The 13,494-nt window shown below is 36.5% G+C and overlaps 2 protein-coding genes across 2 annotated transcripts in view; one reads left to right on the forward strand and one right to left on the reverse strand.

Annotated features, from left to right (window-relative positions):
• Positions 1-8,982, forward strand: part of LOC148945060 (uncharacterized) — a 39,996-nt gene extending 31,014 nt beyond the window's left edge. The window contains exons 3-4 of the mRNA XM_089099429.1: positions 4,632-4,797; positions 8,876-8,982. Of these exons, the coding sequence (XP_088955555.1) occupies positions 4,632-4,797; positions 8,876-8,982 (273 nt within the window). The remainder of the gene's footprint in view (positions 1-4,631; positions 4,798-8,875) is intronic.
• The window catches only part of LOC148945059 (solute carrier family 35 member F3), a 350,545-nt gene that overhangs the window by 248,763 nt on the left and 88,288 nt on the right, over positions 1-13,494 (reverse strand). The window lies entirely within an intron of this gene.

Here is a 13,494-nt window from a genome sequence, read left to right on the forward strand (position 1 = left end):
TTTCAGTTCTGTCACTCCGAATGTTTACTCTAGACTGAGCCTTAGTCATTACCCATAACAGGAAACGAAAGAAAACATTTTTGATTTAAAAACAACTTTATTTAATAATTACAATAACATCAATAATATATAGAATTTACAATTAGCAACACTGTATATCGTCTTCAATATGTTTCACTAATGCACATGAAGCACATTGAAGTCCCTTCACATGTGCTATATCAACTTTAGCGGCAAAACATAATTGATCCTCCATTTTAAATTTGCTCAAGGATATCACATATCTTGCATATACTGCATCCCATTCCAGACAAAGACGTGATCCTTTCGTAATTTCCACCGCAATGTTTGGTGCTCTTGCACCATTATCATCAACTCCACTATCAACTTCTAATAGGGTAAACATTCCACTCATCGCCATCACAAATATATATCCAAATGAGTAAAGTCAAACTATTCTTCTTCTCACTCCTTGAATTCTATTCACAGACTAATAAAACTATAACAAAAATCCTTTCTTTATATTCACTCCGCCGCTACTATGTAAACAAAGCCCTCTGATTGGCTGAGAAGGAAACACGTGATCTAACTGTTTCCGGGAAACTCATAGCATTTGGCGAGAGCAACAACAACAAATACTATTTCTGGACACCATGACATTCGCCGCGAGCATGTACATGACCAAAACAATAACAAATGCTATTTCTGGATCATAACATTCGCTGAGAGCGTGCCAAAAACAACAAAAACAACATCGACCTTGACATTTGCCTCGGAAACAACAACAACATCGACCTTGGAAAAAGAGGTCATTGACCCCATTAACCACGTGTTCTCCCTAATGACTCTATGCCCATATTGGGTGTACTGTTCGGTGATACATTCTTTTGATAACCGAATTTTGTACTGTTCGGAGTAGCGCTCCCCATTCTACTCCTGGGGGCATATAAGAACGATGCTGGTATAATATATTATTTATTAATTTTTTCCTTTAGAGCAGGGCACTTCATATCGAAAAAGTTGTCGTAGAAACTTCGAAAAGGGATCATTCAATTGGAAATTGGAGTTGCCTGTGCCCATTTTAACAGTCAAAAATGACTTGAAAGCAACTGATACCCCTTCCACGTCCACCATTTCCCCAAACATATACAATCAAAATGTTGAGATGGGTATTTTGTTAAGTGTAGTTGATTTCCTGATAGAAATTATGGTTTTGAGGACAGTCCCCCACAGCCCTTAGGGCAAGGGTTGTAAGTTATGCCCTGGGGGCATATAAGGTTTTTTATAGAAGGTGTTGTCGTAGAAACTTTAAAAAAGGCTAATTCGATTGGAAATTTAAAGGGTTAGTGTCCTTTTTTAATAGTCGAAAGTGATTAGAGGGCAACTAACCCGTTTCTCAGGCCCACCTTTCCCCCAAACAAATCTAATCAAAACTTTGAGATAGCCATTTTATTCAACGGAGTTTTAAGTTCTGGAAATTAGGTATTTGAGGATGACTACCCCCCACACCCATCAGGGCAAGGGTTGTAAATTGTGCCCAGGGTGCATATAAGGTTTTTATGTAACGTGTTTTCGTAGAAACTTCAAAAAGGGCTCATTCGATAGGAAATTGAAATGGCTAGTGCCCTTTTTAATAGTCGAAAGTGATTGGAAAGCAACTAACATCCCTTTCTCGCCCACCATTTCCCCAGATACATCCAATAAAGATTTTGATATAGCCATTTTGTTCCAAGCAATTCAAAATTCAGGAAATTATACCTTTGAGCAGCACACTCCCCCAAAGTCTTCAGGGCAAGGGTTATAAGTTATGCCCTGGGAGCATATAAGGTTCGACTTGAAATCTTTGTCGTAGAAACTTGAAAAAGGGCTCATTTGATTGGAAATTCAAAGGGCTAGTGCCCTTTTTAATAGTCGAAAGTGATTTGAAGGCAACTAACCCCCATCTCACGCCCATCTTTTCTCCAAACACATCCAATCAATATTTTGGATAGCCATTTTATTCAACGTAGTTGAAAGTTTTGGAAATTAGGTCTTTAAGGATGACAACCCCTCTCCCCCCCCCCCCACAGCCTTCAGGGCAAAGGCTTGTAAGTTATGCTCTTGGGGCGTATAAGGTTTTTATTGAGAGCGTGGAAACTTCAAAAGGGCTCATTCAATTGGAAATTGAAAGGGCTAGTGCCTTTTTTAATAGTTGAAAGTGATTGGAGAGAGACTAAAGCCCCTCTCACGCCCACTATTTTCCCGAACACATCCAATTGAAATTTTAAGATATCCATTTTGTTCAACGTTCAAAGTTCTTGATATCCATTTTGTTATCCAGTTCAGATATCCATTTTTTCCAGTTCAGATATCCATTTTTTTTCAGTTCAGATATCCATTTTGTTATTTTGTTCAAAGTTCTTGAAATTAGGTCTTTTAGGATGATAACCCCCTCAGAGCCCTCGGTGCAAGGGTTTTAAATTATGCCCTTGGGGCCTATAAAGTGCGTATAGAAAGTTTTTATAGAAATTTCAAAAAGGGCTCATTGGATTGGAAATTGAAATTGCCCTTTTTAATAGCCGAAAGTGAGTGGAGCCCTCTTACGCCCACCATTTCCCAAAAAGATTCAATGAAAGTTTAGAGATAGCCATTTTGTTCAACGTAGTTGAAAGTTCTGGAAATTATGTATTTAAGGATGACAAACCCCCCAGAGCCCCAAGGGCATAGGTTGTAAGTTCTGCCCTGGGAACATATCAGGTTTTTATATATAGAGTTGTCGTAAAACTTCAAAAGCTGCTCATTCAATTCGAAATTGAGAGGGCTAGTGCCCTTTGTAATAGTCGAAAGTGATTGGAGGGTAACTAGCCCCCCTCTCATGCCCATCATTCTTTCAAACACATCCAATCAAAATTTTCAGATAGCCATTTTGTTCAGTGTTGTAGAAAGTTCTGGAAATTAGGTCTTTAAGAATCAAACCCCCCAGTACTCAGGGCAAGGGGTGAAAGTTATGCCCTGGGGGCATATAAGTTTTTATTGCAAGTTTTGTCGTAGAAACTTCAAAAGGGCTCATTTTATTGGAAATTGTAAGGGCTAGGGCCATTTTTAATAGTTGAAAATGATTGAACAGCGATTGTCGCCCCTGTCCCGCCCAGAATTTGCCAAATCGCACGCCATCAAAGTGTTGAGATAGGCGTTTGGCTTAACTTTTGAAATTTCCTAAAATTCGGTCTTAGAGGATGACAACCACCCTAACAGACCTTAGGGTAAGGGTTGCAATTTATGCCCTGGGGCATATAATGTGTTTATAGAGAGCGTTGTCGTTTCCAAAAGGGCTCATTCGATTGGAAATCGAAACGCCTAGTGTCCTTTTTAATGGTCGAAAGTGATTGGAAGGCTTGATATTTGTGTAGTAAATATCGAAGTGGGTATAATGTATTATTTTTTGTTGCTGTTGTTGTTTATACCAGGGCACTTCGTATCGAAGGAATTGTCGTGGGATCTTCGAAAAGGGCTTATTCGATTGAAAATAGAAAGGGCTGATGTCCTTTTTAATAGTCGAAACTGATTTGAGGGCAACTAATCAAACTACCACTCCCACCCTCCAAAGCCAACCCTCCCATTTCTGCTCTTAAAATTTAACCAAATCAAAATAGCGTAAGTGTATCTTAGCTATCAAAGAAAGTAAACAGATTTTTTTGCGAATGGTATCAAGTTTTCCATTTCAGGTCAACTAGAGGAGGTATAAAACTAAATTAAACAGTAATATTTGTGTCCATATTTTTAAAAGGGTGCATGTTGTTAAAAATTGATGAAAATTTTTCTCCAGCATACAAATAGCAGGCCAAACTATAAAGTCTTAAACAACGAAAAGATTCAAAGTATTATTTTCTTTTCCTCTGAAAAGACTATGTCAATATAAAACGAATAGAAATTAATTAAAAAAACTTTTTCCACAAAATAAGTTCTTCAAAGAAAAGTAAATAACTCCATTAAACAAAAAATGAGCAAAACTAAAATAATCTACCATGCGTGAAACTACCACAAATCAGCATCGATAAATAAATGAAACCCAAAACGAACAGAAATTACTATTTAATATATATATATATATATATATATATATATATATATATATATATATATATATATATATATATATATAGTGATGATAGTGATAGATAGATAGATAGTGATAGTGATAGTAGTAGTAGTGATATATATATATAGTATATATATATATATATATATATATATACGTATATATATATATATATATATGTGTGTGTGTGTGTGTGTACGTGTGTGTATGTATATATATATATGTGTGTGTGTGTGTGTGTGTGTGTGTGTGTGTGTGTGTGTGTGTGTGTGTGTGTGTGTGTGTATGTGTGTGTGTGTGTGTGTGTGTGTGTGTGTGTGTGTGTGTGTGTGTGTGTGTGTGTGTGTGTGTGTGTGTATATATATATATATATATATATATATATATATATATATATATATATATATATATATATATATATATATATATATATATATATATATATATATATGGTGACGGCAAATTTGTAGCAAATTTGACGGCAAATGTGTATTCATTTGTAGTGACGGCAAAAATTGTATAAAATAAAAAATTCCATCCCTTTTCCTTCTAGTCTTCCGGAATAAACTCACCAGGAAGTCGAGGCACCAACCGTCCGACCAAAAATGTAGAAGGCTCGATTACAGGGAAGCTTCCGTTGGTACTAATTACTAGTCATACTCAGAATGGAAAAACCAAAATGGACCCCAAAAATGGTGCATGCGCTGTGTCTGACAACGGTACATTTTTTTATTTATTGATCTTCTCCTCTTTACTTTAATTAATATTTTTTTTTAGGTTAAGAAGCAATTAAAGTTTTCGTGAGGCATAGTTTAAAAAAAAATTATATGATCTTACATCAAGCGAAAGCCGGTAAGGTAGCTTTATTTGCTTATTAAAGAAAAAAAACAAGTTTTTATAACTGAAAGTAAGGAGCGACATTAAAACTTAAAACGAACAGAAATTAGTCCGTATATGAAAGGGGCTGTCCCCTCCTCAACGCCTTGCTCTTTACGCTAAAGTTTTTATTGTTTAAAAAAATAGAGTTGTGAGAAAGTCAAACTTTAGCGTAAAGAGCAAGGCGTTGAGGAGAGGACAGCCCCTTTCATATAGGGAATAATTTCTGTTCGTTCTAAGTTTTAATGTCACTCCTTACTTTCAGTTAAAAAAACTTATTTTTTTATTTAATTTTTGAAATTTTTTGAATACATGGAGGTTTTGATCTTGGCTCACAGTAATTGAATAATTAAAACAAAATTTTAATATTAATTTACTTTTATTTGGTTAAATGGCTTTCTCGAAACTTGTTTCATTTTATTTACGAACGTTTTTATTAGTAATAAATATACGTAACTTACGAATTAATTTACGTAACGAACTTCTATATTCATATATTTTTAATACGTATATTAGGGGGTTCGCCCCCTAGTCAATACCTTGCTCTTTAAGCGAAAGTTCGAATTTTGTTCCAATTCTGTAAAACTGACCGCTTAATCACAAAGGCCGTTAACTAGAATAAATAGCTCTTATGAAAGTACTTAGAAATCTCTGGCTTATAGAGTGAGGTATTGACAAGGGGGTGAACTCAATCATATATGTAATATTTTCTGTTCGTTTAAAGTTTTGATGTTGCTGCTGTTGCAGTTGAAAAACTTGTTTTATTTATATTTAATTTCTGATCTTTTTTTTAAATAATGCTGGGAAATCCGGCGTCCCCTTCATTGCAATGTCCCTTCCCCCATGAAAACCTCCTTCATGGAAAGATCCTCCCACATACACCCCCCCCCCCCACTACCAGGAAAAATCTCCCCTGAAAACGTCTGTACTGTATACTTCCCAATAACCAATACTATATTTTAACATTGGGTAAAGTTCATAACTTTCAGCCCTCCTCCCGGGAACTTCGGGGGATTAAGTCATCCTAAAAGACATACTTATAATAGTTTCGACCATGCTGAACAAAATGGCTATCTCAAAATTTTGATCAGATGACTTTGGAAAAAAATGAGCGTGGGAGGGGGCCTAGTTGCCCTCCATTTTTTTTTTGGTCACTTAAAAAGGGCACTAGAACTTTTAACTTCCATTCCAATGAGCCCTCCCACGATATTCTAGGACCACTGGGTCGATACGATCATCCCTGGGAAAAAAAACAAATAAACACGCATCCGTGATCTTTCTTCTGGCAAAAAATGTAAAATTCCACATTTTTGTAGATAGGAGCTTGAAACCTCTACAGTAGGGTTCTCTGATACGCTGATTATGATGGTGTGATTTTCATTGAGGTTTTATAACTTTTAGGGGGTCTTTCTCCCTTTTTTCGAACATCAGCCAAATTTTCTCAGGCACGTTACTTTTGATGGGTATAATTAAACTTGATGAAACTTATATATTTGAAATCAGCATTAAAATCTGATTCTTTTGATGTATCTATTTGTATCAAAATACCGTTTTCTAGAGTTTCGGTTACCATTGATCCGGGTCCCAATAACCAATACTATATGTTAACATTGGGTAAAGTTCATAACTTTCAGCCCTCCCCCTGGGGGCTTTGAGGGATCAAGTCATCCTCAAAGACATAGTTATAATATTTTTCAACCATGCTGAACGAAATAGCCATCTCAAAATTTTGATCGGGTGACTCTGGGCAAAAATGAGCGTGGGAGGCCTAGTTGCCCTCCATTTTTTTGGTCACTTAAAAAGAGCACTAGAACTTTTAATTTATGTTCGAATGAGCCCTCTCACGATATTCTAGGACCACTGGGTCGATACGATCACCCCTGGAAAAAAAAAACAAAAACAAACAAACAAATAAACACGCATCCGTGATGTTTCTTCTGGCGAAAAAGGGAAAATTCCATATTTTTGCAGATAGGAGCTTAAAACTTCTACAGTTGGGTTCTCTAATCCGCTGGATCTGATGGTGCGATTTTCATTAAGGTTCTATAACTTTTAGGGGGTCTTTCTCTCTTTTTTCGAAAATCAGCCAAATATTCTCAGGCGCGTAATTTATGATGAGTAAGATTAAACTTGATGAAACTTATATATTTGAAATCAAAATTAAAATCTGATTCTGTTGATGTATCTATTGGTATCAAAATTCCGTTTTTTAGTGTTTCGGTTACCATTGAGCCGGGTCGCTCCTTACTTACAGTTCGTTACCACGAACTGTTTGATAACAGCTGAAAATCCTTAATAAGATACCAATAAGATGACTCCAACCCTTATGAAGAAATTTCATAAGGAGAACAAAGGATAATGGTAATTATCTGTATTACAACGATCAACAGGTTGTCAACTTTATTTATTTTTTTTTATTTACAAATGGGTTACAATAAATAAATAAAAAACTTCTCATTTAAAAAACATAATCCAATGCATTACTGCATGCCGGACAAAAACCCGAAAAAAAGAAATACACATAAAAAAAAGTATAATATTTTTTTTTATTATCTTTTATTTCCTCAGACCCTAATATAACCCAACCCAAAAACAAATAAATATTTTCTCTCGCCTCCCTCTCCCACCCCTCCAACAAAAAAGTGGGAACTTGAGAATCATCCATGCAAACAACCCAACACAACTCACAACATTCACAAAAAAAAAGAAAAAAAAAAGGAAAGGAAATAAATCACTCATACATTCAAAACCCAAACAATCATCTCACCAACAACATCCAACCAATCATTCTCTACACACAACCACTAAAATCTTACATATTGAGAAAAACAGCTTACTCTTAGGGAATTTCAAAATTCATCCGGATCTGTCTTATTTTTTACCTCCTCGGGAAGCTTGTTCCAGACAGCCGGGCCAGAAAAACGGATAGAAAATATAGATCTTGTTGTTACAGGGAACGGGGCTCGTATTGAATGGGCATTTCTTGTCTCATACCTGCATTGAGCTTCAGTAAATCCAATCGAGAAACATGCAGGTAGCAGGCTATTAAAACTTTTAAACATGAATAATGCCGTGTAAAACTTAACTAGACCCAACAGTGGCAGAATCTTGATACCGTCGTATTGCCTTCGAACCGAGTCAGAACCTCGCATTCCAGATAAAACACGAATAGCTTTGTTTTGTAGAACCCTCAGTGGCAGTAGATAAGTATTAAATGTCGCTGACTACACACTTACACAATATAACAAATACGGATGAACTAGTGAGAAATACAGCATTCTTAAAACTTTCGGAGGGAAAAAATGTTTTAGTTTCCGCAGCATTCCAACATTCCTGGCGATTTTTGTACATAGTGATTCAATATGAGGTTTAAACATAAGACACTCGTCAACATGGACACCAAGATATTGGACATAACTATGTTTCTGGAGATATCCACTTTCTAGTTGAATACCATGGATCCAAGGATAATAATTAGCACTTCTTCCATATAGAATAAATTTACTTTTGCTATGATTCAAACGTAATTTGTTTACACGCATCCATCTTTCAATACAACTCATTCCTGTATTTAATAGCAGAAATAAATCTGCCTCAGTCACAGCTGCCACTGAATACTGTGTGTCATCAGCGAAGCTAGGCAATATCATCTTTGACCTTCTATCTGCAGGTCCCATGCAGGTTCTTGACTAAATATCCTTTTAAGACAGGCATTCAAATCATTAATATAGATTAAAAACAACAAGGGTCCAAGCACAGAACCATGTGGTACTCCTCATCTGACATTCATATAATGAGAATGAACACTCCCAACCCCAACAAACTATTTCCTGTCACTCAAAAAAGACAAAATCAAACTATGAAAATTACCACGAATACCGGTATGCTCTAATTTTGATAATAATATACTATGGCAAACAGAGTCGAATGCTTTCATAATGTGCAGAAATATAGACGCAACTTTCAACCCAGCATCCAACGAATCATTGACAAATGTTGTTAAAAAAAAGCAAAGCTTGCTCTGTTGACATCCCATGATGAAATCCGAACTAAGTAGGTTGAAAATAAGAATTTTTATTTAAAAAATCCACCATTCTTACATAAATCAGTTTTTCAAACAGAAGCAATAATATTGGGAGCATTGATATCGGTCTGTAAATATTCATATCATTCTTATCACCACTCTTAAACAGGGATACCACATGAGAACTTTTCAAACAATCCGGGTTAACTCCACTCTTAAAACATGAATTAATCAAATACAACAGATGACCTGAAATAGTAGAGAAAACTGAACGAAGAATTCTAACACTGAAAAAATCCGACCCAGCTGCCGAATTCATCATTGACTTCACCGTCGTTTCAAGCTCAGCAAGTCACTGGTCTTAAAAATATAGAGACTTCAGCTGCCTCATCAAGAAAATCATTATATGAGCCATCATTGGGTGACTGCACAACACTATCAGATACACTCTTACCAACATCTGTAAAATGCACACACAGCTTATTAGCAACTTGATTATCCGAGTGAGCATCTGGAAAGTCAGGGATAGTCGGGGCAGCACGAGGGTTCACTACCAACTTGATGATTCTCCACGTTTTCGCAGGGTTGCCCTCTACTTCTTTAAATTTATTTTCAAAGTACAGCTTTTTAGCCTGTCTTAAAGAGGTGTTAAGATTTCTACTATAACTTTTATAAATATCTTTATCTGATTGACATCCAGCTTTAGTAGACTTTTCATAGAGCTCTTTTATTTTAAGTAGCGCTTTCGATAATTAAGTAGCGCTTTAAGTAGCGCTTTCGATATCCATGGTTTCTTTGCAACATCATAACGTGTACGCGTTTGTTTGAGCTCTAGACTTTCATATAACATCTGAATCAGTTTTTCATACCATTTACCAAATTTATCATTAACACAATCAGTACCATCAAGGCATTCAAATGACTCATTCGTAAGTTTAGTCCTATATTTATATATGGCTTTCTTATCAATTATAGGCTGTTTAACTCTAGTCATACCATCTCCTTACCGACAACAACTAATAGCTGCACGGATCACAGTAGCACAGTGATCTGAGACGTTGTTCACTAACACTCGCGACAAATCGCAGCTAACATTCAAAAACAGATTTTAAATCACAGATGCAGAAGCTCCAGATATTCTAGCTGGAATATTAACAGAAGGGGAAAGACCATAACTACACATAAGATTAAAAAAACTTCTTGCCTTCGAATTCACATCTTGCACATTATTCAAACCAATATTAAAATCACTGCTTATAAAGCAAGGCACTTGCGAATACGGTATTTTATCCAACATATTATTAATCAGGTCCAAAAACTCATCCATATTTCCTGAAGGGGGCCTATAAACAACAACAAGAAATAGCTTCCGCCCAGACAATGAAACCTCTAACACCATTGATTCAAAAATAATTTCTCTATATACAGCAATATCTGGCCTTGGCTTATCATTATATTCATTTTTCACATAGATTGCAAGGCCACCATGCTGTCTTTCCGCTCGATTCCGAAGAAACAACCTATAACCTGGTATATCCAATAATGGTCTTTCAACCAAGTTTCTGTCAAAGCCATTACATCAGGTTCCAGCCTAGATGACACTTCATTAATATAATTAAACGCACTATTTAAACCACGACAATTCATACCATACATTTTCAGCCCCTGCACTACTTTCCATTCATTCAATTCATTCAGGCCCACATATTTTGAATCAGCACACTCGACATTCATTCCACCCTCAATCTGGTCTTCATTCATGATACCCTCAGTCATCGGCGAAAAATCAACACGACGAATCTCAAGTTCCCCCAATCTATTCAAGTTTATCTCAACCATTATCAAACATCAAAGACGGGCAAGAGAATGGAGCGAGAGAAATTAAACCATTTAACTTACCCCAAATTTTCATTCTACCATCAAGGTCCGAGGAAATAATGGGGCCATAACCAGGAACCAAAAACACAAATACCTGAAACAAACAAAAAACAAAATTAAATATTGCTGGTATCAATGACATTTTTCCTCAAGTTGACCCAGTGTCACGACTAACTTCTGACCCCTGCATTGATAACTGAAAGCTGAATAGTACTTGAACTTTCCAATTAACAACAAACCTCTCAGTGATTTCAAGCAAATTTAGCTTTCATCTGTTTTGCATTCTTTTTAAATAAGAAATGTGTACTACGACTTCCAAAACACAAATTGGGGGTTTGTTAAACGTGGAAATTCAAATGAATAGGATGAAAATATTCTATTCGCAATATGAAGTGAATTGACTCAAAACATCCGTTGGCTGAGACCAGGGGCCCTTATTGGGGTGGTGGAGGTTATTTTATTTTTTTGTTAGCCCCCCCCCCTCGATTTCAAAAATGACTTGTTGGATATTTTCACTGGATAAATATCATTTTTGGTGTTTTCATTGAAAAATAGAAAAGTAACAACATAATGGAAAATACATTTTGCCCCCCAACCACTATATTTTCGTTATTTGTTGCCCTTGCTGACACTGCCTAAAAATACTATTTAGCCCAAATATAAACATTCAGTATCACCTGGCAACATTGTCACTTGAAGCGATAAAGGGAATATGATAATACCATAATATGGGAGTGTAAGGAGTGACTCGGCCCAATAGTAACCGAAACTCTAAAAAATTATATTTTAACATCAATAGATATTTCAAACGAATCAGCTTATTCTGTTGATACCAAATATATAAGATTCATCAAGTTTAGTGATGCCCACCAAAAGTTACGAGCCTGAGAAAATTTGCCTGATTTTTGAAATACGGGAAAACACCCTCTAAAATTGAAACAATCTTAATGAAAATCGCACCATCAGATTCAGCGTACCAGATAACCCTACTCTAGAATTTTCAAGCTCCTATATGCAAAATTGTGGAATTATGCAATTTTTGCCTGAAGCCTAATAGGCTTCAGTCCTCCCTTTGGAATACAAGTCTAGTTAACATTGTCCACCATGAATCAACCCAGAAATCTCGATCATCCCTAGGGTTCTATGAATATCTGCCTTAGTTCTGTCCCAAGATGGATGGATGGATGATAGACTATCTATCCACACGGAAAATTACATCATTTTTATACATCAGAGGCAACGCTATAGCGGTGCCTATAGTAAAGGCCATAGGGCTCCAATGTTTTATTTATTTATTATTTTTTTTTCCAGAGGCACTTCATATGGAAGGGGTCGTCGTAGAAACTTCAAAGGCGGCTCATTCGATTGGATATCGAGAGTTCTAGTGCCCTTTTTAAGGGTCGAAAGTGGTTGGAAAGCAACAAACACCCCTTCCACGCCCACCATTTCCCCAAACACACCCAATCAAAATTTGAGACAGCCATTTTGTTCTACGTAATTGATTTCCAGATAAAAAAAATGTTTTTGAGGAAGACACTCCCCCACAGCCCTCAGGGCAAGGGTTGTAAGTTATGCCCTGGGGGCATATAAGCTTTTTATAGAAAGCTATGTCATAGAAACTTCAAAAAGAGCTCATTCGATTGGAAATTCAAAGGGCTAGTGCCCTTTTTAATAGTCGAAAGAGATTGGAGGGAAACTAACCCCCCTCTCACGCCCACCTTTTCTCCAAACACATCCAATAAAAATTCGGAAATAGCCATTTTGTTCAACGTGGCTGAAAATTCAGGAAATTAGGTCTTTGAGAATGAAGATCCCCCCACAGCCCTCAGGGCAAGGGTTGTAACTTATGCCCTGGGGGCATATAAGGTCTTATAGAAAGCGTTGTCGTAGAAACTTCAAAAAGGGCTTATTCAATTGGAAATTGAAATTGCTAGTGCCATTTTAATAGTCAAAAGTGATTGGAAGGCAACTAACACCCCTTCCTCGCCAACCATTTCCCCAAACACATCCAATCAAAATTTTGAGATGGCCATTTTGTTCAACTTAGTTGAAAGTTCTAGAAATTATATCTTTGAGCATGACTCTCCCCTCCAAGGTCTTCAAGGCAAGGGTTATAAGTTATGCCCTGAGGGCATATATGGTTCTTATGGAAGGAATGCTCGTATAAACTTCAGAGAGGGCTCATTTGACTGGAAATTAAAAGTTATAGTTCACTTTTTAAGTGGCAAACCAGCTCCCTACGCCCTTTTTTCCTAAATGCATCCGATACAAATTTTTTAGATAACTATTTCTTTAAAAATAGTTCAAAAATCATATAACAAAAACGCCGGTGTCAACACAACCCCCCAGGGCCAGGGGGCAGGCATTGTAAGTTATGCCTGTGGGGTAAATTTAGTTCTTATGGAAGGGATGCTCGTAAAAACTTCAAAGAGGACTCATTTGATTGAAAATTGAAAGTTAAAGTTCACTTTTTAAGAATCAAAAGAGATTTGAGGGTGACTACTCCCCTTCCCCCCTTTTTTTCCCGAATGCATTCGATAAAAACTTTGAGATAGCCACTAAGTCAAAAACTGTTCAAAAGTCAGAAAAAAAAAACTCATATGTCGACAAAACCCCCCAGGCCCCGGGGGCAGGCGTT

Source organism: Artemia sp. Qi Xiang Cuo, chromosome 13, assembly GCF_049724085.1.
Source record: "Artemia sp. Qi Xiang Cuo chromosome 13, ASM4972408v1, whole genome shotgun sequence".
Lineage (NCBI taxonomy): Eukaryota > Metazoa > Arthropoda > Branchiopoda > Anostraca > Artemiidae > Artemia > Artemia sp. Qi Xiang Cuo.